Consider the following 25,445-nt stretch of genomic DNA (forward strand, 5'->3'; position numbering starts at 1 on the left):
ATAGCTTAGAGAGGCAACTGGCTCAGAGTCCGAGGCTGTTTTATAGGGGGTTGAGGGGGAGGTTAACATGTAGATTTACGAAAAAAAGGAACAAAGGTTAGTGGTCGACTGTCACATACTGATGGTCAGCAGACACATTGATGGATTGTTCTACAGGTAGTGGGCCCGGGAACATTCGTTCTCTGGACAAACAAGGGGTTGAGCAGTTTTACTTAGGAACTCTGTTTCGTTACACATTCTATTATCCCAGAACTAACAAGCACATTTTAACCGTTAATGTACAAGTACAATAGAGGCTAGGGGAATAATTGATTTTAGAATCATGCAGTCCCACACTAGGAACAACAGAGGTTAAGTGTTGGAAAATATTTATTGGGAGGATAGCTCCTGAGAGGCAGGAGAGGTTCCAATTGGGTGGCTGAGGACCCCACTTTACAGGGAAGTTTTTATAGAGCAAAAACCCTATGGGTACATGGGTCAAAGCTATGATCAACCAATAAGGTTACAAGTATAATCACTTAAGTAATAGTGATCCAAGGGGGAAGAAAGTCACACAGCAAGAGTACATGGAAAGAACAAAGAATTTCTCAGGTAGGTGATGGATCTGGGGGTCTTGGTCAACCACCGAGGTGACTGATGCCTATCGAGACTTCACTAGACCAGGTGTTATCACTTATCTCATCTCTTGTCCCGTTTTGAGGCCTGGCCACAGTTGTAGTGTGTTTTACCTTTTGTTTTGACTTTCTGAGTCCTCAGCCCAGTCTGACTGCCTATTACTATTTTTATGTAACTTAGAGGTCTATAATACTATGACATACTTTTTGGTTTCACTTTGTTTGCAAAGCACAGGGGCGAAGTTCAGTAAATTGTGCTAAGGAAGGTGGTGGTTACCTCCATAAAGCCTATTTTCAGAACCCTGAGAGATGAGAGGTCTACAGCATTGGAAAGCAAGACACGAAGAGGAGTCATAGGACCCATCACAAACACAATAGGAAAGCAAACGCTTCACTTCCCATTAGTTCGTTCATTTCTCAAAACAACCCAAACTCTCACGCTACAGCTGCACGCATATGTCTGTTGAGGGGCACCTGGAGCAAACCATCTGGGTCGGGCGGGAGCAGCCGGAACCTTTGTCTTCAGCCCCATGTTTCCCAGGGCTCGGTTCCTATCGGCACACCATTAAACCTCTGCCCACACCCCCTTGCCCTATACGGACTGCAGGTTCCGGAGTTTGCGACTAATCTCAACGCGATTAACTGACACCTCAACGACTGAGGGCGGTTTCTCCACGTGGCGTCCCTCCGGTGAGATCCCCCAGTCCTTGCAGGGGAGGGCGTCCTCTCTGGCGCGCGTCCCCTCTCCCTCTCGGCTCGCTCGGCCCAGCCCCGAAGCCCTGGGCCCCTCGCCGGCGGGCGCTTCTCTCTCTTCCGCACTTCCCATCGAAGCCGACCCCCGGCCGCGCCGCGGGGGCGCCCAGAGATCTGTTACGTGGAAGGAAGAATAGGGGGAAGCCGGCAGCTGATAGAGCCTCGGAAGGTGGCAGAGCACGCCGGGGACTCCACCCAGCGAGGCGGCACTTACGTCAGGTGAGGGGCGCGGAGTGAGCGAGTTGGAGTCCCAGGCCCCGAGTCCGCGTAGCAGCAGATCTAAAGAGGGCTGATCCCCACACCGAGGAACCACAGGGAGTCATGGCCACACCATTCCTGACCGCGGGGGCCGCCACGGTCCACAGCGGTGGAGAACTGAGCTCGGGGGATGACTCTGGCGATGTGGAATCGCCCCAGACCCCCGAGACCGAGGCGTCCAGGAGCCTGACGGAGCTGTTTGAGAAGGCTGCCGCACACCTCCAAGGCCTGATTCAGGTGGCCAGCAGGGAGCAGCTCTTGTACCTATATGCCAGGTACAAGCAGGTAAAGTAGCAAAGGGGTGGATGCGATAGAGACACGGGGCCTTCTCAGCGTTCCTCCAACACTGAGAGCAGACGTGCATGGTTTAAGACGAGGTGTAATGAAGTTTATGTATGTATGTTTGGTTTTGATTGTTGATCATCATTCTAGACATGGGAAAGATTTGTTTCCTATCCTAGGAGTGATATTTTATTTAGCTGGACACTGAATGACAGTTTTTCTGTGTCTTCTCTGACTTACTCACTGGCCTTCCACTTTACCAGCCTCAGAACCTTTACAAAATGAGGATGATGAAATAAGACTTATTATTTACTCTTGCTGAAAGGCTATACGGGAATATATATGGTAATATTTATAAAAATATTTTGATATCTAAGATAATATTAATGTAATAAAGTGATGCAATACAAAACAAAATGCTAGAACTTTTAATGGGTTTCTTTTTTAAACCCTAAATATCTTTGACTTATGTTTGGGCTGAATATGTTCTGTCCTAGACTCAGTCATAAGTTTCTTTTTGGGGGGGGTATCGGGAATCGAACTGAGGTCCTTGTGCTTGTGAGGCAGGTGGCAGAACCACTGAGCTAAATCCCCAGCCCCTCAGTCATAAATATTTTAGAGGTAGTAAATACCAGATGAAACAGTCTTCTTTTACAAAAAAGGAAAAGTAAACCTAAAAGCAGATATGTCTAGAGTCACATGGATAAATCAGTCAGAACTACATTATAACTCCTGACTCTGTCTAAAGCTTTGAACCTTACCTGAAAGAACAAAACTGTATGAGTTACTAATAGAAACCACACTTAAGTTATCATTCAGGAAGTCATTAAGTACCAGAAAGAAAAATAAATGCTTTATCATAATTAACAGATATTTATCTGCAAAACACTTGGGTGTCATGTCTACAGAGAATGCAAAGAAGGAAGCATGACACTTGACCTTAAAAGGCTTACAAAGTACTTGAGGAATCTATGTATAAACACATAAAAAATTGCCAACAAAAGTAACAGCTCAGGAAAACTACAGCTCTTTGGAACACTGGAGGAAATGAAGTTCTGGATAATAGCCAATTTTATCTTATTAAAAACATTTTATTTTTTGGATGTAATTACATATTTCCCCTGTATTTTTTTAAAATAGTGATGTTTAGGGGAGTCTCCCTTTTTTTTTTTTTTTTTTTTTTGGTACTAGGGATCAAACTTGGGTCCTTGAGCTTGCACAGCAGGCTGTGAAACCACTGAGCTAAATCCACGCTGCCCCACCCCCCACCCCGTGTTTTTAAGCTGAATATGTTAAATAGAGATGAACCTTCTTTTGAAGACTGATTTTAGTTAATGTGACTTGAGAGATAGAGCTTTGGGTATAAATGGTATAAATGGTAGCGTTGAATGAAAATTCATCCCAAATTGGCCTTGGAATTAGTTTTCTTGCAAAAGTTCTGTGTCTGTTTTCTTTTTGGTCATTTACTTTGTCTTAATAACATTAGAAAGAAACTTCCAAATATTTAACAAGGTTTTTGGGGTTTGTTTTTTTTTGTGCTAGGACCTGTAGCATATCTGACAGATCAGTCTGAATAGTATAAGATTAATTTTCTCCAAATTCTGTAGAAGATATTCTTTTTCTTACTTTGGAAATATCTTTTATCAATACTAGTGTCATCAGTATCTTATTTCCAAGTGAAATGTAGTCATCTGTCAGCTGGCAACCAATTAAGTTTTTGTCACCTTTTTTGTATTAGCTTACATTTTTCCAGCAGCAAGTAAGTAATTGACACCTATAAAAACTGTAGAACAGGGTGGGGTCAGGGGGCCAGTTAGCTCAGTGGTGCCACTGCCTTCCTTGCAAGTGCAAGGTCCTGAGTTCCATCCCCGGTACCAAAAACAAAACAAAATTGTAGAACAATGCAAATTCCAAATTCTGTCAGGTTCATTTTATAAGAGCCTTCAGTACTAGCACAAGTGAAGATACTCTGCATGCCCTCCTACTTAACTTCAACACACTTAATTAATTTGCATTTTGTCACTGGCAACCTTTGTTGAAATATTCTGTTTTAGGAGCATTGGATATATTTTATATCTGTCTCTATCTCAGAGAACACCATTAAGATGCTTATGGTATGTACCAGTTTTGGACACTGCTATTCATAGTGTCCTAAAATCTTAAGTTTTATTTACTCCAGTCTTCTAGATCCAGAACTGTTTGAACTTGGGAATTACAAAAGTTTCTGTGTCATTTAGGATACAGAGTCAGCTGCTGAACCTTTTTTTTTAGTCTCACATAATGATCTGGAGGTAGGTGATCTAGAGAGCAGGCTAGGGTGGCTCTTTTATGAGACCACCCAGGGACCTCTACTTTTTCTGTAACATAGCTCAGCCATCCTCTAAGGCAGAAGTTCTGAAATTATGGCCACAGACCACTATAAATCCCTAAGACTCAGGGGATTCACAAGTTCAAAACTATTTTCAGAATAATACTGAGACGTTCTTTGTATTTGTTTTTTCTTATGCTGGCCTGATGGGTAAAACTGCTAATGCCTTAGCCTGAATCAAGGCAATGGCAGGAAATATAGTCATATTTTTAATTTACCATTATGTACCCAGAGTAAAAATCTAAAATGTCAGTTTCATTTAAGTGTCGTAAAGCAGTAAAAATTATTTTTATTAACCCATGAGTACAGAGGTACAAGGTGCTTCAACTGCATACCGAATTATGTTGGTTGTTGTGAGGAAAATCACCGTGTGATTTCTGAGTTGCAAACTGACCTACCCACTTTTTTCTTTCCATCCAACATCATTTTTACTTAGAAAAACTCACAGATAAATTATGTATATTCAGATTTGAGTACTATTTGGCAGATAGTTTCTTAAAAATGAAGAAGTTGAGCATGTCACTTTAAGGAGAACAACTGTAAATGTTTGTTGCCAATGATAATATTTGAGCTTTCAAATGAAAATCAGAACTTTGGAAAATCTGCCACTGTGAGCTTGACAGCTTCTGTACTTAAAATTTTATTTATTTTTTTAAAGATAAGTGGTGACAATAACTAGTGTGAACTTTTGCTAATGTATAATGAAATTACATCAACATTTGGAAAATCTGTATATCTCAGTGTATTTTCTAAATATTCTCTAATATTTTCTAAATACTTCATTGAGTAATTGCAAATCATGTGTAGGAAGAGAATCCACTCAAAGTGCAAATCAGACCAACAGTTCTCAGTATAAAAGTATGAAAAATTCATTGATTTAAGTTGAGATTTCACATTGAAGTTAACTTAAAGAAACTGCCACTTGCTGAGTTTGGTGTAGTATCGGAGAAGTATATTCATAGTTACCTGAAAATGCTAACAAAATACTTCTTTCTTTTATGACGTATCTGTGATGCTAAATTTTCTTCATCTACTTCAACCAAAAAAACACATACCAATATACTTGATATAGAAGTAAATATGAAAATACAACTAAGCCAGACACTAGACTTATAAAATGTAAAATAGTAACATTTTTCTCACTAAATTTTTTGAGTTTAGATATGTAGTTATTTTTTATAAATTTTAAAATTTATGTTAACATGTATAGGTTTACTGTAATTTTCAAATGAATACGTATTTTAAAAATACCTGTTTTAACTTCTAGTAAAATCAATATCAATAGATAGAATTCACAGGAACAAAAGTTCTCTAGGGTCTGTAATTTCTGAGGGATTATAAAGGATTATAAAACCCACAAGTTTGAAAACTGCTGCTATAAGTTTCTCTGTCATGGCCAGAGAGGCTTACCTTCACCAAATGCATATTCTAGTCAAGGCAAAGAAAAAGAGAGGACAAGGTCCCCATTCCCCCTTTTTGTTTTTTGTTTTTGTGAGATGGTTTCACTATGTAGTTCAGACTGGCCTTGAACTCACTGTGTAGCCCAGGCTGGCCTCGAATTTACAGCGATCCTCCTGCCTCAGCCTTTTGAATGAACTTTGTGTTCAAATAGTCCCGAATTCAAATACTACTGATTTAAGATTTACTAATGTGTTAACTGAGACAACCATCCTGAACATCTTTGTCCTTATTTACAAAGTATGTTTGTAATGGTGTACCGTCACAGGATTATTGTGGGGCTCGTTGAGATAACATGAAACATTTGGTCTATGGTGACATTTTAAGAAGTGCAGCATCTTTTTTCTTACTCTTCCTTTCCTCCTTTCCGTCATAACAGGGCTGCTTCTATAAAAGTATATATTTTAATTATAGCCATGTGATTAATTGCTAAGGAAATGATAGAGGTGATAAAGTTTATGAATTTAGAAGTAAATGAAATTATATAGACTAAAAGGCTTCTTAAAATCTGAACTATGAACAAGACTGGTAGGAGGTATAGTCTTTTGAAAAACTGAGAGAAAAAGAGAAGGCATTTTGCGTGAATGGAGTAATGTGAACAAAACAGAATTAAAAATCCCTATGTCATTGAGTAGAACATTATGGTTAGATGACAGCATTGATTTGATTTTAGCAAAATTCAAGTGTGCAAGAGTAGTAGAAGGTAATGGGAAGTCCCTAAGAAGAAAGTGCTGTGGGTAAGTCAAGCACGGTTTCTTAGAGGCTATGTTCTAATAGAAAGATAAGACTTTACACAACACTTTCTGAAACAAGATAGAAAACATAAAAATGTCAAAAGAAATATGTAAATAGATAAATGCTATTAAGACTTCATGAGGGATGGAGATTACTTCTGGTAGTGACAATCAAGGGCTATGTAGTAAATTCTGCATTTGTGCAAATTTCATTTATGCATATTCACAGTGAAAATAATCTGTAATTTAATTACAAATGTCATTTGAGTGCTAGAAATATTCATTGACCTAGGCATGCTGGCACATGCCTATAATCCCAGCACTCAGGAGACTGAGGCAAGAGAATCACTGTGAGTTCAAGGCCAACCTGAACCTCATAGTGAGACACTGCCTCAAAAAATAAATAAATAAATAAAGACAATCATGGACCACAAACAAGAGATTATTGTGGAATAGAGTTTATATTGTTGCTGAGAACCCCTGAAATTTTTTTGCATTGTTTTTAGCATCTAAATTTATATTGATGAGTTTCATAATAGGTACTTTTAAAATAATACACTTCATCCTAAATTTGGGGAGATACAAAATGCTAATAGTGTTAGTAGAATCAGCATGAAGAGACATTCATATGAATTCTGAAAATCTGAACCTTAAGTTTGTTAATTGCATGTCAAAAATTTTTCTCTATTATAATGATAATAAAGACTGTGATCTATAATTTATCTTACAATTAGTTTATTAAGGAATGAAAGTATTTGTCATTCATATTTTTCTATATTAATATTAGATAACAATTATTTTATGCAGTAAGTCCAAGCTGCCTGTATTTAACATTTGATTTGTTTGTGGTTTTCATTTGTTTACCAAAGGATGTTAAATTTTGTTATATTATGAAATGTTTTTTAACTTATAGTTGCTAAATATACATAATAAATTTGAAAAGAAAAAGTTCTTAGACATATCGATGAAAAATAAGTTCTTGACTTTTTTCCTCTCCTTATTTAGGTCACAGTTGGAAATTGTAATACTCCTAAACCAAGCTTTTTTGATTTTGAAGGAAAGCAAAAATGGTAAGAAATTCTTGGAATCCTTTTGTTTTTTTGTTTGTTTGTTTTTGTAGTGGGGGGATCCTGGATCTTTCCACTACATCCTCAGCCCCTTTAAAATTTTTTTTTCGATTTTGAGAGTCTTGCTAAGTATCCCAGGCTAGACTAACACTTGCCATCCTCCTGCCTTAGACTCCCTCAGTGCTTGGGATGTGCCACCATACCTAAATCATTCTTGGAATCTTTAATAAGGTTGTTGGAAGAGATTTAGATGTTTAGGAATTAGAAAGTAGAGAGCAGATTAAAGAATTATTTTATGTTAATCTTTCTGTTGTAGACTTTGCTAAGGACAGGCATTTGGAGGAAGGATTAAAAGAATCTGCTTTTAGCTGATCTCCTAAAGGATTCTTATGCAATGATGTTGGTATATAAGTAGATCACAGTAGACATACATTCTTTACATAGGAATATGTATGAGTGTACCTGTCAGAGCTATTGTTTAAGATTTTTCTTTCATATCATACAGAACCTAATGGATCACCACTTTTCCCATCTGGAGACATCATTGACTAGTCAAGAAAATGGGAGGGGAGAAGAACAGGATTAATCCTTATTTTGTCCTCTTCTCCCCTGTGTTAGTTCCTTGTTTCTCAATAGTCTTTGTCCCTTGCTCCATCCACACCACAGGCAAAAAGCTTATAATAAGAAGAGGATTATAATCACCTAAGTTCTTAAAATTTTACAGTTCAGAGGTTCCCTCATATCATTTATCAGGTCTGTCTTAGTCACTTTCTTCTTCACTGAGACAAAATATTCAACACCCACAACTTGAGGAGAGATTTATTTTGACTCATGTTTTAGAAGTTTCATTTCTTTATAGGTAAAAGCAGTGTCTTCGTTAGTTTTCTTGTTGCTAAGACAAGTACCTGACACTCAAAGTTAATGGAGCAAAGGTTTATTTTGTAATAAACCTTTAGTTTGTAAAGGTTTCAGTCCATAATTGGCTGACTCCAAGGCAGGGTGGCATGGCAGAGGGGCATTGCAAAGGAGAAACAGTTCATGTGGGCAGAAGGCAGCAAAGCAGCAAAGAAGTCCTTTCAGCAGCCCTTTCAGTCCCTTATATTCTACCAAGTTACCCACCCTTAGGGTGAGTGGCACTCACATCCAGAGAGGGCCTTCCCATTTTCCACTCTCAGCACTATGCCAAACCAATCAGTAAGCTTATTTAATAATCACACACCCTTCATCTCAGCATCACACACTTAATCCCAGCATCACACACTCTAAATCCAGCCACCTCTGAAAAGCCCCACCTGTGACTGCATCAGAGGCTTTAGGGGAAACATCTAGATACAAGGCATAACAAGAGGCATGATGGATGTGCTAGGGGAAGGGGTGGGGAAGGAAAGCTGCTCACATCCTGGCAGTCAGGAAGCAGAGAGAGAAGGGAACAGCCAGGGAGGGAGATATGCCCTTCCAGGTTACAACCCCAGTGACCCATCTCTTCCAGCCAGGCCCCACTTTCCAACAGCAAATCATCCATATCACTCTCACAACCCAGTCACCTTCCACAAGCCCTACTGTGAGCACATAAGGCTCTTGGGGGACATTTAGGTGTAAACTATAAGGGGGTTTTTTTTGTACCTGATAATAAGTGAAAAAAGAGAAATTGTGTACAATAAGGAACCTGTTTTAGTCAACTTTTTATTATTGTGACAAATACCTGATGTATACAACTTAAAGAAGAAAATGTTTATTTTGGCTTCCAGTTTTAGGGGTTTTAGTCCATGGTTAGCTGGCTCCAAAGCAGAAGCATGGTGTTAGAAGTGCATGGCAGAGAAAACTATTCAGCGTTCAGAGACCAAGGAAAGAGCCTGAGAGGAAAGACTAAATATATACCATTATTTTCTCTCTATGCTCTGGCTGTTTTCTGTGTTGCTTTTAGCAATTTAAAAAATGCTTAGATTTTACAAGTACTCTAATAATAATTCAGGCAAGAATCATCACTGTTAAAAGATTTTATAAAGAGCTATTGGAGAACAATATTTACATAGCATAGCCCATAGTTATTTTAACTGGCAGATACTGCCATTACCAACTTACCAGTGTCAGTGATGGGACAAACTGATAATTGTGTGATACATTGTACAGGCCTTGTCACCTCTGTTTTGCCCCCCCCCCCCCAACTCATGCTATGGATCAAATTCAGGGACTCACAAATGCCGTACAATTGTTCTACCGCTGGGCTGCATTGCCATCCTCTCTGTATTGCTCTTGCCAAAATATTTAACCTGATTATAATCATGATTAATTACTTTTGGTATAAACACTATATAGGTGAGAGAAAATAATCAGACAAATCTAAAATGAGGGGTATTTTATAAAATAATTGGTTTTAACTTTTAAAAAATGGCAATGTTGTGGAAAATGAAAAAGCTAAAGATACATGAAACTCAGTGCTATGTGTGAGTCTTAACTGGTTCCTGGTCTAGAAGAAGAAAGCCAAACAGGACACTGATTGTCCTGTTGGGACAATCAGGAAATCTGAATTATTTGGTCTCTATATTGTAGTATTTATTATAAATTTCCTGAGTTTGACATAAGCTCAGATATTTAGGGATGAGGTGTTACAATGCATACAAGTAATTGTCAAGAGATTCAGCAAAAATTTGTCTATAAAACTTCAGAAATATGTTGTATTCATCATAGGAGCAGGAGGGTAGTGAAAAAAACTATGGGGCTGTGTTCTGTTCTGGTGGATCAGGGAAATAGAGAAACTTTGATTGGCAGTAGAAAAAGCTGGTAGAGAAAAACCAAGATGGAGACCTGGCCTAGCACCCTACAAAGGAAGAAAAAATGGTAGGAGGGAAGGAGGGAGGGAAGAAGGTAGGAAAGGTTGACTCAAAAGGGGTCTTAGGACTAAAATGTTCTTGGTACAAGAAGTAACCAAAATATATGGTGAATATTTAAATATTATAGTAAAAGACATATTGCCAGTTAATTCCCCTTGCTTCAAACACATTTATCTCCTCATTTTTGCTGGTTTCTAAAGCAGTCTGGAAGTCTTTTTTGTCTTTATGTGGCATGATGAAAAATGCTGCCTCCAAGTGTCATCCAGTGGAAAGGCAGGCTCATAAAAACTTTAACGCTGTTTCCTCATTCAATTTGTTCATTGGGTCTAGCACCATGCAACTTCTGGCTCTTCCTCAAAGTCAAAATGACCATGAAAGTTAAATTTTGAATGGATTCAGGATGTTGAGCAGTCATGACAACACAACTAAAGACACTAAAGAAGAGTTGCCGAACTGCTTTCAGAAAGTAGTAAGAATGATGAGATAAATGGGAGGGGAGAGTATTTTGAGGGGCATTATGACAATGTGTCTTTTACTATAATATAATTTTTAAAAATTTAAACTTCACCATATTTTTTGATTATACCTAGTGTATGGCTGGAAATTCTTTTTCTTCTCCTTCTCCTTTTCCTTCCTCTTCTTTGTTGAGACAGCATCTTGCTATGTAGTTCAGGCTGGTCTTGAACTCACTATTTAGCCCAAGCTGGCCTCAAACTCCCAGTGATCCTCCTGCCTCATCCTCCCAAGTGCTGGGATTACAGGCGTACACCACCATGCCTAGCTCCTACCTTCTTACGCATTTGTATTCTTAATTTTGCTTTTACTATCCCTCATTTTTGAAGTGCCTAACTGAGGCCTCAAAATCCATTAAGTCTGATGGAAAAACCCAATGAATGTTTAAATTTTTAAAAATATTTGTTATGTAAAAGACACATTGACATTAATCTCCCTCAGAATCCTCCCCCTTACTTTGAACACACATCCCGTCATTAGTGCCACTTTCTGAAGCAGTTCAGGAAGTTCTTTATCATGAGTCTTTATTTGCACTGTCATGGCTGCCTTAATGTCCTAAATCTATGCAAAACTTTTACCCTTCATGGTCATTTTGAATTTGAGGAAGAGTCAGAAGGTAGATGAGGATATATCCATGATGTTTTTAGGATCCTCCTTTTCCATTGGATGGCACTTGGCAGCAGCATTCACCATATTTTTTATCATTTCTTATAGAGACACAAAAGAGAACTTCCAGAATTGCTTTAAAAAGTAGCAAGACTGATCATAGAAATCTGTTTCAAACAGTGGGAAGCATTTTGAGGGGGAATATTGCCAATGCACCTTTTACTGTAATAAATTTTATTTAAACATTTACTTTATAATTTGCTTGCACCGTGTAGTTTATAGATAAATAAGAACAGAAGGAGAAAGTGTATTTCTGGAGTCTATAGTAAGAAGTTTGATACACTTTCCTCCAGGGAATATTGTTTCTTGTGTGATGATTGGTTTCCATATGACCAAAATGCCATAAACAGAGTTAATTTACAGGATGAGAACTACCTTTATTGCTCTGTAGACCATACATATGTTCTTATTAGGGGTAAAAACTAGGTTTAAGGGATTGATTAAAGTCTTAGGTTACAGTGGCTTGTGATCTTCCAAAATTCATAGATATGCAGTATATCTGTTATTAAAATTCTGCAGGAGTGGGCAATCACAAAAAATTTCCCAAAGGCATCTTAGGTGGAGTGATAAGGTTTGTAAGGCTATAGATCAATGTAAATGCAAATAGAGAGGGCTCTTTCTTTCTTCATAGCTTATTATCTGTATCTCCCCAGTCCCTTGAAATATATTTGTAATTTTTAATAATAAAAAAATATGTTGTGTTATTTACATAGTTAATGACAGGCCATTTGGATGTTCTGTACTGTAGGGAAGCATGGAAAGCTCTTGGTGACTCAAGCCCCACCCAAGCAATGCAAGAATATATCGCAGTAGTTAAAAAATTAGACCCAGGTTGGAATCCTCAGGTAAGATTTCATGATTGTACATAATACTTTCCAAAAACTTATCTTTTTCTCAGATGCTTAAATCTAAACTTTAGCTTAAGTAACATGCTTTAAGTTTTACTTCCTCAAAAGATTATAAAGTTATTGCAATGTTTATCTGAAAATACTATTGCTTAGATATTAACATAACCTGATATTGATACTGTTAGAACCTCTCTGTACAATAATTTCAGTTATCATCGCTTCTTGGCCTTTTGGCTAAAATCAAGTGTAATAATTTCAATCATGTGAGAGCTTAATTCATGTTAGAATTTGAAAGAGTTTATCTTGAGATCATTATTATCTTGGGAAAAGGAAAATTTCTCAGGGATTTTTTTTCCAAACACCTTCTGAACAGGCTCAAAATGCTTATTGATAGGGTAAAGATGAAGATGGCATGATTTCTGTCATTATGTAGTTCAACGTATAACAGAGAAGATAAAACATATAAAAATGTTTAATGTTCTAATATAATAATAATGGAAATGCTAGGGAATCTAGTAGATAAGAGAATACTTTGGAGGCCTTGAATATTGTTCACCTCAGTATACTCTGCTATTTAAAATATTTTAAAAACTTGCCAGGGCTGGGGATTTAACTCAGTGGTTCTGCCACCTGCCCTGCAAGCACAAGGACCCGAGTTCAATCCCCGGTACCAAAAAAAACCACAAAACGTACCTGATAGGTATTATATAGGATAGAGGTTGCTTTATAATGAATGCAAATACAAATTAATTGTTTTCAATCAAGGTATTTAGACCAAACTTCTTAGTGGTAAATTCAATAATTTTCAGTGTTTTAGTAATAATTAAATTATTTCATGGGTACATAGTTGTAACCAATATAAAGGTATTTTTACTTTTTTTTCTTTTTAGGGGGCAGTACTAGGGATCGAACCCCAGTACTTTATTTATTTATTTTTTTTGGTGCTGGGGATCAAACTCAGGACCTTGCACTTGCGAGGCAGGTGGTGGCACCACTGAGCTAAATCCTCCACTGGAACCCCAGTACTTTCTACATCCCTGGACCTTTATACTATTTTTGAGATAGGATCTTACTAAGTTGCCCAGGTTGGTCTTGAACTTGCAATCCTCCTTTTTCAACCTCCCAAGCAGCCATGATTACAGATTTGTATCACCAAGCCTGACCCTAAAAATTTTGTTTCATCAGTCATGAAATTTAAAAATCTCATGGTTGTTAGGAGTCTTAAAATATATATTATGATATATTAAAGTATATTTTAAGAGTACAAAGAAGGAGAGATAGTCACCTTAAGATAGCTTTAATTATATGACTGCCTTTTGGAAGTCATTGAAAAATCTCATGTTTTTGATGTGCATGAGTATTCATATCTTAGTCACTTTTTCATCATCGGCACAGAATACCTGACACCCATAAATTAAAAGAGAGGCTTATTTTGGCTCACAGTTTCAGAAGTTTCAGTCCATGGTTGGCAGGTTCCAGTGCAGAAACATCATGGCGGAAGGGCCTGGTGCAGAGGAAAGCTGCTTGTATCATGATGGCCAAGAAGCAGAGAGCGAAGGGGAGCCAGGCAGGGAGATAACACCTTTCCAGGTTATGACCCCAGTGATCCTCTAACCAGGCCCCAGTCCAAGTATAGTGCTTCCAATCACCTTCCAAACACATGAGGTTTTCAGGGGCTAACCATAGTTCATTTTCAGAAATTTTTCTTTGTATTATCTTTTATAACACACTGTGTAGGGCTAGGGATTTAGCTCGGTGGCACTGCGCCTGCCTCACAAGTGCAGAGTCCTGAGTTCGATCCCCGGTACCAAAACAAAAAACAAACAAAAAAACACTGTCTATTCATATAAGTGTGTGTGTATATAAATGTCCTAAAGGGCTTCATCTCTGAAATTCAAAAATTAAAACAGATGTCCCTTTAGCTAAACTGGGGCCGAATAAGTGGAGCACAGTATTTAAAAAAAAAATGAAATAAAACTTGAATTGGATGCCTTAGGTAGTTTTCAGGTCTAATCAGTGTGGTCTCAGTTCTTCCCTATTGATTTATAGTTGACTGTGAGTTCTGCCTATAAAGGCATTTCAGTAGATAAATTCTGATAAATGACAGAATCTCTTACCTTTAGTATCTTAATTAGTAAGATTCTATTAAGTATGACTGTATAAATGCTTGGAGATTGCATGTGATTAGGTAATTCTGTCATGTGGAAATTCAAAAAGATGTTAAGGATGCTTTTAAAAAATATTTAAATCTCAGGCAATGTGGCACACAGTTGTAATCACACCACTTGGGAGGCTGAGGCAGGAGGATAGCCAAAAGTTTAAGGCCTCTGGGGTACATATTGAGCTCAAGGCCAGCCTGAACTATATAGTGAGACTTTGTCTCAAAAAACAAAAACTAACAAAACAAAACAAAACAAAAATCTCTAAATCTCATCTATTGAACATACACATTCTAAACCAAGCAGAACCAAAGGTACTTTCACATTCTTTAATGAATCATTTAATACATTAAAAAATAATAAATGTAAAAGTTTAATATTTAACACATTAAATTATATAATGTATTCTTTAATACAGTATTCTGAAAATATTGTAATGGATTCTGGTTGTAAAGAGGAATTCTGTTTCTTATACATTTTAATTTTTAGTTTACACACTCTGAGCTGGTTCTCTTTGACTCACAGTTCCCTCCCCATTTGCTTTTAGACTGGTAAGAGGTATATCATAACCTCAGTATCAGAAGAGATTTGACATTCAGTGAATTATTGTTTAAGTTAAAGAACAATTTTTATGGGCCAGGGGTATAGCACAGGGGCAGAGCACATGCTTAGCATTCTGAGACCCTGGGTTCAATCCCCACTACCAAAACTTAAAAAAAAATTTTTTTCTCTTGATACTTGTTTCTAAAAAAATGAAGCACAGCATTTGCATTCTGAGTGTGTTAAGTTCTTTACATGTGTCATCCTTTGAAATTGCCACAAAAACCTCATTAGAAAGTATTATTTGCCTGTGTCTTAAAAATTAGGAAATTGACACAGGGAGGTTTAGTAACTTGCCTAAAATTAGCCAATAAAAAATGATAGCTCTGGGATTTGGACCTAAACTTAAATGAATCCAAGTTTCACTAGAGCTGACATTTGAAATATGTGTATGTTTTTGTATGCAAATGTGTGTATAGATCATGTAAACTTACATGTATACATGCATATACACAATTCAAGTAGTTGTATTTGCTACATGGTATCTTGAAGTTGAAAATGCAACCCTTTGCCCATGTTTTGTGTTTTATCTCAAGAATGTGTTCAGTATGTAACATAATCAAGACAACTCTTTTGCCTTATTTATTTTTTTGTCAGGGGAGGGTAACTTTTAATTTTGATAACAATTTTTGAGAAGCCTTGATAATATAAAGAACTTCTATATGGCCTTTAGATTCACTTGTTATATTTGCTTTATCATTATATTTACACACACATTCATATGCTTAACACACATACATATATATAAATAATTTTTTCTAAACTATTTGAGGTAAGTTGGAGATATTATGTCCCTTTACTACTAAATACTTTAGTTTTTATTTACTAGGAATAAAAACCACTTATATAATTATACCTTAAATATCAAAATTAGAAATTTTAACATTGATTCAGCATTATTGTGAATATAGTCCATATTCAAATTTATCATTCTAATACTGTCCTTGGTAGTTATTTCCTAAAATTCTTTTTTTTTCTTTCTTTCATGATACTGGGAATTGAATGCAGGACCTGAATTGAATGCATTGAGCTGTATGCCCAGCCCTTTTTATTTTGAGACATGGTCTTGCTAAGTTGCCCAGGCTAGGCTCAAATTTGTGATCCTCCAGCTTCAACTTCCCAGAATGCTGAGATTATAGGCATGTGCCACCACACCTGGCTGTTGCCTAAAATTCTAATCCGTGATCTAATCCAGGATCGTACATTGTAGTTAGTTGTCTTGTTTCTTTAGTGTCCTTTGTTCTGGAATAGTTTCTCACACTTTCTCTTTCTTTCTTGCCTGTGATATTTTTTAAGAATATAGGCTAGTGTTGGTGAGCCTTTTAGAGCTTTCAATGCTACAGACAGCCCACTGCAGCGCATATGTCATAGGTTCGCCACCACAGATATAAGACCATTTGTTTTGGGAAGGATCCTTCATTTTGAGTTTGCTCGATATTACCTTATAATTAGATTTAGGGTATGCACTTTTAGGAGGAATACCACAGAATTGTGTCCTCAGTGCATCAATACCAAGGAGTACATGATATTTATTTGTTCCAGTATTGGTGATTTTAACTTTGATCACTTGGTTAATGGTGGTAATTTCTCTACTTAAAGTTCCTGTTTTTTCCTCATAATTGATGAGTAATTTGTGAGAAGACACTTTGAGACTGTGTAAATATCCTTTTCCTAATCCAATATCACCTAGTAGTTTTAACTTTCATTAATGATTTTGTAACTCCAGTCTATTTCTACATTTATTATTTAGCATTCAGCTATAGGCAGAGGTTTTCCCTTTCCCCCTCATTCATTCATTTATTCATGTATTGTCAAGATCTGAAAGGTCTGAGATTGTTGCCCTACTTACAAGCTAAGTTAAGGCTGTTAGTGTTTTTTTCTCTTCCCCTTTCCTCCCTTCTACCTCCCTCCAACTCTTGGTCTCCTTCCCATTTGCAAAAGTTCTATCTCCCTATTTCCTGTTACCTAACTTTTATTTTGCTCTTTAATTACACTTTATTGGTATATGTTTGCAGTGCATAGTGATTATATTCATTGTGGGGAATTGCTATGTGTATATAGTACATCTTAATTTTTTAATGCCTCTTTCTCCTTTCTCCCTCTCCCTCCTTCCATCTCTTGTTCCCCTTCCCATTTGAAAAAGATCTGTCTCTTTGTTTTCCATTATCTGTCTTTTATTTTGCTCTTTAATTTATTTATACTTCAGATTTCTCATGTAAGAGAAACCATGTGATATTTAAGCTCATGTGTCTGATTTATTTTACTTAACATTATTATCTAAAGGTGCATCCATTTTCCTACAAATGCCTCACATTTATCCTTCTTCATAGCAGAGTAGTACTCCCTTATGTATAAATAGCGCAATTTCTTTATCTGTTGAAGCACATTTAGTTATTATGAATTATGCTGGTATAAACATGGTATGCATGTATCACATAATACAGTATCTGACTTTTTGGGAAGATACTTAGAAGGAGAATAGCTGGGTGGAATGAAATTTCTATTTTTATTTTTTTGAGGAATGTCCACACTGATTTCCTTAGTAGCTGTACTAATTTACATTCCCACCAACAATATAAAAGGCTTTCTTTTCCCTTTCAGCTTTGCCTGCATTTGTTGTTACCGGATTTCTTGATGATAGCAGTTCTTTCTGGAAGAGGATGGAATCTCAGTGTTGTTTTAATTTGCATTTCTCTAGTAGCCAGATATTGAACATTTTTGTCATGTAGTTATTGGTCATTTGTACTTCTAGGAAGTATCTGTTCATTTCAGTTGCCTATTTTTTGATTGGGTCTTTATTTTGGAGGGGTCTGATTTTTTTGAATTCTTTATATATTCTAGATCTCAGTCTTCTATCTGAGGTATAGCTGCCAAAATTTTTCACATTCTATAAGTGATTTCTTCATTCTCTTGGTTGTTTCCTGTGCAGAAACTTTTTCCTTTGATATAATCTCATTTTAAAATTCCTGATGCTATTTCTTATACAGTTGGACTTCTGTTCAGAAATTGCCTATGCCTGTGACTTTAAGAGTTTTTCTATTTTTTTCCACCAGAAAATTAAGTGTTTCTGTTTTAATATTTAGATCTTTGATCCATTTTGATTTTAGTTTACTATATGGTATGAGATATAGGTCTAGATTCAGTCTTGTGCATGTGGATAGCCAGTTTCCCATCACTATTTGCTAGAATCTGTCTTTCTTCCAGTGTACATTTTTGGCCCCTTTGTCAAAGATCAGATGGCTGAATGTGCCTAGGGTTGTTTCTGCATTCTCTGTTCTGATCCAATGCTCCACATACCTTTTTTTTTTTTTTTTGGTACTGGGGATCAAACTTGGGTCCTTGCGCTTGTGCAGCAGGTGGCGAAACCACTACACTAAATCTCCAGCCTCACATACCTGTTTTTGTGCCAGTACCATGCTATTTTTATTACTGTAGCTTTGTAATATAACTTGAAATCTGGAATTGTGATCCCTCCTGCCTTGTTCTTGTTGCCAAGATTGATTTTGCTATTCTGAGTCTCTTCCGGTTAGATGAAGTTTAGGACTGTTTTCTCCAGTTCTGTGAGGAATGTTGCTGGTATTTTGATTAGGATTACATTAAATTTGTATAATAGTTTTGGAAGTATGGTCACTTTGACAACATTCATTCTGCCTATCCAGGAACAGGGGATGTCTTTCCATTTTCTGATGTCCGCTTTGATCTCCTTTTTCAGAGTACTAGAGTTTTTGTTGTAGAGGTATTTCCTTTTCTTCGTTAGATTATTCCTAAGTATTTAATTTTTCACAATGCTATTGTGAATGGTATTGTTTTCCTAATTTTCTCAGTGGGTTTCTCATTTGTGTACAGCTGGCCTATTGAATTTTGTGTGTTGAGTTTGTATCATGCTACATTTCTGAATTTAGTTATTCTAGAAGTCTTGGCAGAAATTTTTGGGTCTTCTATGTAAAGGATCATGTCATCTGCATAGAATGATAATTTGACTTCTTTTCCTATATGTATTCCTTTTATTTCTTTCTCTTGCCTGATTGCTCGAGCTAAAGTTTTAAGTACAGTAAGTCCCCAATTTACGAACACTCTAATTGCAAACTTTTACAGATACCAAAAGACCTCACATTACAAACATTCACAGATGTGAATAAATCACAGAAGTAGCTCACATATCTGCTGGACATTGTCAGTGGTACTGCTGTGTGCTTATTGCACAGTGTGGTAGTGCACAGTAATACAGTGCGCAATCAGAGACCAGGATGTCTGGAAGCAAGAGGAAGAGCAATGGTGATGTGGAGGGTACTGCTAGGAAGCACAAAGCAATATACGTTGTATATTTGTGTTAAAGGTGTATAAGACTCACTTTTTTGGACTTACAAACCAACCTGACTTATGAACATTCTCCCAGAATGGAACTTGTTCATGAGTCAGGGATTTACTGTACTGTATTGAACAGGAATGGTGATGGTGAACATCTTTGTTTTTTCCTAGATTTTAGAGGGATTCAGCTTTTCTCTATTGATGATGTTGGTAGTATGTTTGTCATAAATCGCTTTTATCAGATTGAGATAGGGTTCTAGACCTATTTTTGGGGGTTTTTTTTTATCATGAATGAGTGTTGGATTTTGTCAAAAGATTTTTCTGCATCTACTGAGATGATCATATGATTTTTTTTTCCTTGCTTCTGTTTAGGTGGTATATGACATTTATTGATTTGGGTATGTTGAATCATTCTTGTATCCCTTGGATGAAGCCTGCTTGGTCATGATGTATAATCTTTTTGATGATTTGTTGCTAGTATCTTGTTGAAGATTTTTGTGTCTGTTCATTAAAGAGATTGGCCTGCCATTTTCTTTTTTGTTGGATCCTCCTCTGGTTTTGAAATCATGGTAATGCTAGCTTCTAGGAGTATGTTTGGGAGCACTCTTTCCCTTTCAGTTTCACTGAAGATTTTGAGGAGTATTGGGAGTTATATCTTCCCTTAAGTTCTTATAGAATTCAGCATTGAATCCATTGGGTTCTGCACTTTTCTTAGTTGGTAGGCTTTTATAACTGCTTCAGTTTCATTGCCTGGTCTTGAGTTGTTCAGAGTTTTTATGTCTTCTTAGTTCAGTTTTGGTAATTTGAACATGTCTAGGAATCTGCCCATTTTTTTGAACATTCTTCAATTTATTGCAGTGGTTTCTCATAGTAGTTACTAATGATCTAGATTTCAGCAATGTCCATTGTGATTTCACCTTTTTAATTTCTAATTGCATTATTGTAGGTCTTTTATTTCCTTGTTCTGGTAACTTTGGCTAAGGGTTTGTCTATGTTTATTCTTTCAAATTTATTGATTTTTTTTTTGTATTGTTTCCTTGTTCTCACTTTTGTTAATTTTCACTCAGATTTTTATGATTTCCTTCTTTAAACTAAGTTTGGGTTTAGACTGATCCTTTTTTTTTTAGTATTTTGAGGCATATCATTAGGTTATTTATTTGAGCTCACTTGTTTTTCTAATATGAGCATTCACTGCAATGCATTAGGACTGCTTTTATTTTGTCTCATACTTTCTGGCACTATCGTTTGATTCTAGTATTTGTTTAATTTCTTCCTTCTGAGACACACCATAGGGTCCAAAGCTGGGGAGAGCAGTGGGAGATGAAGAAAATTGAAAAACAACAAGAAAGAAGGATACATACCAAGATTATGCTTGAAAGCTGGGACCAGGTGGAACCATAGCCTGTTGAGAGCTAATGGCCACCTGGGGTCCAGCGCACTCTTTATTTATAGTGTAAGACAAACAGGAAGAGAAGGAGGGATAACTAGTGCTAGGGGTAACTAGTGGCCTAGGCTGAATGTAGTGTGTTTGTCTCATGATTAGGGCATGCATAGAAAGGGAACAAAGAGGAAGGACACATAATATAACTCCTGGGGCTGTGCCATCCAGGGTCTACAATCTTAGTCTATGGAGGAGAAAGGGAGTGGGGAGAAAGCACAGGGCCCTGTTCAGGGTTAGCCTGCGGCATCTTCCTTGATTTCTTCTGTGATACATTGAGTGTTCAGGAATATGTTATTTAATGTTCAGATGTTGTAAAATCTCTGTGGTTTCTTTTGTGATTTATTTCTAGTTTCAGTGCATCTTTTCATAGAGTTTATTTCTTTGTTAAATTTGTCGTTCATATTTTGAACAATTTTGGTCAGCTCTTTCTTTAATTTTTTGTTTTTTCTATAACCACATGGGTCAGTTTGTTAGTTTCACTGTCTTTTGGGTGTTGTCATCTTTGAGTTTGTTGTTTCTTTGCTTCTTCTTTAATCATTTTGTACAGTGCTGCTATCTGGTGTCTGTTTTCCTCTCCATCAGTGCCCCTTGGTTCTGCTGTGGGAGAGTTGGGAGTCTTTGGGATATTTTGTTGCCTTGTTCTTGTTTTTATGTTCCTTGTGCATGGGGGCAGGGGTGTGCTGAGGATTGAGATCCAATAGAGTGAAGATAATTTGTTGTTGGTATGAAGATCTCTTTAGTTAGGCTTGTTTTCCAGTGATGTGTTCTTGGTTTTATGTGTCCAGAGATATGCCTACCCTTCCAACCTATTCAATTTAATTGGTTTGGTGCCTCTCACTAACAAGAGATTTTTCTACTGCTTATAACAGTGACAACAGATTCAACCATACATCAATTATAAACATTAAAACTTGTTTTGGGGCTGGGAATTTAGCTCAGTGGTTCTGGTGCTTGCCGCGCAAGTGCAAGGTCCCAAGTTCGATCCCCAGTACCAAAAAAAAAAAAAACTTGTTTTGATAACTTCAGCCTTTTATCAATATCCCTTACAGACTATATTATACTGTGCTCTGGGATATGGAGGGTGTGAGGAAGGAGAGCAGAAGAGGAAAAGGAAAGGCTTTGTCAGTGGGAAGAGTAGAGGTAAGAGAAATGTCAGTAGGTGAAAAATAGGAAGAAAGTCAAGACTTTTGAAATTATTATTATAGCTGGAATAAAAGTGAGCAGTCAGATAGTTTACCTCATCACTGAAGGTGATTGTACACAATCCTGAGAAATGACCCAGATAGAGAGTAGTCAGGGCCTCGTCTACTGAACAAGAATGTATGGGGACAAGGGCCCGTGGAGGGTTGTCTTTCCCAACATTCATGTATTAATATCAGTATAGATTCATGGATTTCTATTTTATTCAATGGAATACACAACTCATATTTTTCATGGACACAGATGTAGATATATACACTTACTTTCTATCTCACATAAATACTTATATATTTTCTTACATACTAAAACCCACGAGTTTATATTGATACTTTAATTCGAGCCCAACACTATAGGATATATTCTTATCTCCCATCTTTCTATGTTTGTAACTACTTTCTTCAATAGAACTCTGGCTCCTGATATCCTAATATATTAAGTCATTTACTGCAGCCTAGAATAAGAGGAAAGGTGTTTCAGAATTACTAATTTACACCACTGTGAAAAGCAAATTTATTAACATTCTGTTTATAGGAATCTTATTTTTAGGTAAAATTTATATAGAATGAGATACAGAAATCTGAAGTGTGGAATTTGATGAGTTTTGATGAATGTGCAAGGTAGTTTTGTAAACACTTGGGTGTGAGTGGAAAATGATTGCCTCCCAGTCATCTTTTTTGCCCTTGCTACTTAATTGACTGACTGGTCACTTGGGAGATTAAGATTCTTTTTAATTTTAATGCCCTGAATCATGAAGTAACTCTCATCTGAAGTGGCTGCCTTGCTTGTAAATAATTAACATTGACATGTAAGTAAGACACTAAACTTTTAAGTCCTGTAGTAATTATAATGTAGTTTCCACTCTATACAAAAAGTTGTATTTATATAATCTGATAAATACATTAACAGTTCTGGGGAAGAAGATATTTTCCAAATTAATAAGTTAGAAGTTTGTCCATGATTCTTGGACAATACCTGATATTTTCCATAGCTCTTTTGAGGAGGTTCTTGTTCCAAAGTGCGTAGTGGGCTAGGTACTGTTTATTTTGAGTCCTGTACAAAGGCTTTTGAATACTGATAGCAGAATAATTAAATTTGATCTCTCTCCAGATCTCACTGATTAGAAGACAATGTCAAATATTTTAGATATGTAATTAAAATTTATCCTACTCTGTAAAATATTGCTATTTCATGCTGAACCAAATATAAAATGAGACAATTTAATTCTTTTTTTCTTTTTGAGGACCTTACTTGGCTTTATTTTGTGTCTTAGAATTAGCAATACTTATTCTATGAAATAGATGTTCCCTTATTTATTTTTTTAAGTTCTTAATTGGCTTTAGTTTGGATTTTTAATCGGGTATCACTTTATTCCGTAAAATAGAATGTGTTCCCCCTTTTTCCTAACATCTGGTGTGGTATTGTTCATTTCAGACAAACATTTGTTCTACACACTAGTTTTACAATTATTGTGTATAAATTACAGCTCTAGAGTCTGGGAATACAGCAGTTGGTAAACACAGCAGAACAGTCCCTGTTCTTAGGTAGCTTATAGTCTGGCAATGGCGAGTGTTAAGATAAGCAAGCAAATATCAAAGTATATTAAAAAATATTATAATGTATTAGAAGGTGATTAATACTATGGAGAACAAGCAGGAGAGAAAGATAAACCATTCAAGGGGTGGGGTTACAATTTTTAAACATAACGATCAAGGAAATTTCACTGAAAAGGTGATACTGAGAATACATTTGGAGGAAGTAAAAAAGTGAGGGAAGTATAAAGTGGGGGAAGAGCATTTCATAGATTTTAGAGAGAACAGCCAGTATAAGTTTGTAAGGCAGGATCATACCTAGTGTGCTCTAGAAACTGCCAGGGCAATATGTGAATGAGAATGGAGGGACAGAGAAATAGAGAAGATGAGTTTGGGTACCTAGTATAGTCTATTGTAAGGATTATGGCCTTTACTCTGAATGAGATGGGAAATATACTCTGATGGTAAACTTGTAAAAAAGTATAGGCGCTTCTCCACATAGTCCAATAATGTTCTATTGAAATTAGTATACACACACGGAAATAAAAATTTAAACAATGTAGAATACACAATTAAAATTTGAAAAGCCCCTTGGTCTACACACTTGTACATTCAGTCCTATTCTTTAGAACTTTTTTGGGGGGTCCTGGGATTGAACCCAGGGCCTCCCACATGCTAGGCAAACACTCTACCACTGAGCAACATCCTATCCCTTTTTTAATTTTATTTTGTGACAGGGTCTTGCTGACTTTGAATTTGTGTGATCCTCCTTCCTCAGTCTCCCAAGTAGCTGAGATTATAGGCTACTACACCCAGCTAAATTCTTTCTCTTAAGAAATGTTCTCTATAAATTGATATTTATATGTCTGATGTGTAGATGAAAGTTAATCTGTGCGGTTCCTGTGATTTTATTTCTCCTTTGCCTTCCACTTCCATTTCTACTCACACCAAGTAAAACCTCTTGTGACCACCAGAGGGAGCAATGTTCGTTTAAATAAGATGGCTTTAGTCACAGGCGTTCCCTGGACTTTCTGTGTGTTTCAGTAGTACTGTTAATATCTTAGTTTTCATTTTCTGTTCCCTTCCTTTTCCTTGTCCCCTTGAAATCTTTTATATTTACTCGGAATCTTAGTAACTTCATTTCTCTTTGCCTCACTAGTCTAATGATCTACACTGGGCATCCATGGTATTATATTTGTGTATCACCCAGGAAGTTAAATAGCATAGATGGGAGAACTGACACTCTACTCTTCTGTTTTGGTAGCCAAAAAAGTGGTTACCTAGTTGTCCAGTAGTCATCTCACTTTTTGCACAGCTTGCTACTGTTCACCTGAATTTTGCAACATCATTTCTTTATCTTTTATTTATAAAAAGTCATCGAAACCCAGAGTTGACAAATCCGTACATGTGATATGTACTTACCTATAAAGATAATAGTAATTTTTGGAATTTATACTTTTAAAAATTAGACAAATATGTTTATTTGCCAAAATTTAACTTCTGTGATTTTTTTTTCTTGTTGGCCATCAGGAATGTTAAATTGGGTTTCTTTTCTCTAGCTATCTTATAATGGAGACTCATGCTTTAAGTTATATTTTCTCATGTATTAAAATTTTCATCTCAGAAAGAACCTCATTTAACTATAATACTTAGTAGTACTATATCCAGGCTATAGGCCAGTGGTGGCAAACCTATGGCACAGGTGCTGCAATAGGCTGTTTGTATCATTGAAAACTCTTAACAAGTTTGCCATCACTGTCTTAGGCTCTTCCAGATCAAAGACTACATAAGATCCATCTTTGTCTATCCACCAAAC

The 25,445-nt window shown here is 36.6% G+C and overlaps 1 protein-coding gene across 6 annotated transcripts in view; it reads left to right on the forward strand.

The window, feature by feature from the left end:
* Positions 1-1,167: 1,167 nt before the first annotated feature.
* The window catches only part of Acbd6 (acyl-CoA binding domain containing 6), a 228,418-nt gene continuing 204,140 nt past the window's right edge, over positions 1,168-25,445 (forward strand). For 3 of the 6 annotated variants that reach the window (XM_004853333.4, XM_004853334.4, XM_021265334.2), the window contains exons 1-3: positions 1,173-1,910; positions 7,473-7,537; positions 12,293-12,389. In XM_004853333.4, the coding sequence (XP_004853390.1) occupies positions 1,689-1,910; positions 7,473-7,537; positions 12,293-12,389 (384 nt within the window). In that variant the 5' untranslated portion in view covers positions 1,173-1,688. Of the gene's footprint in view, positions 1,911-7,472; positions 7,538-12,292; positions 12,390-25,445 lie in introns of all 6 variants that reach the window. The other 3 variants (XM_021265333.2, XM_021265332.2, XM_004853335.4) reach the window with 3 other exon arrangements.

Source organism: Heterocephalus glaber, unplaced genomic scaffold (assembly GCF_053883595.1).
Source record: "Heterocephalus glaber isolate CG9 unplaced genomic scaffold, H.glaber_assembly_v1.0 deba00001600, whole genome shotgun sequence".
Lineage (NCBI taxonomy): Eukaryota > Metazoa > Chordata > Mammalia > Rodentia > Bathyergidae > Heterocephalus > Heterocephalus glaber.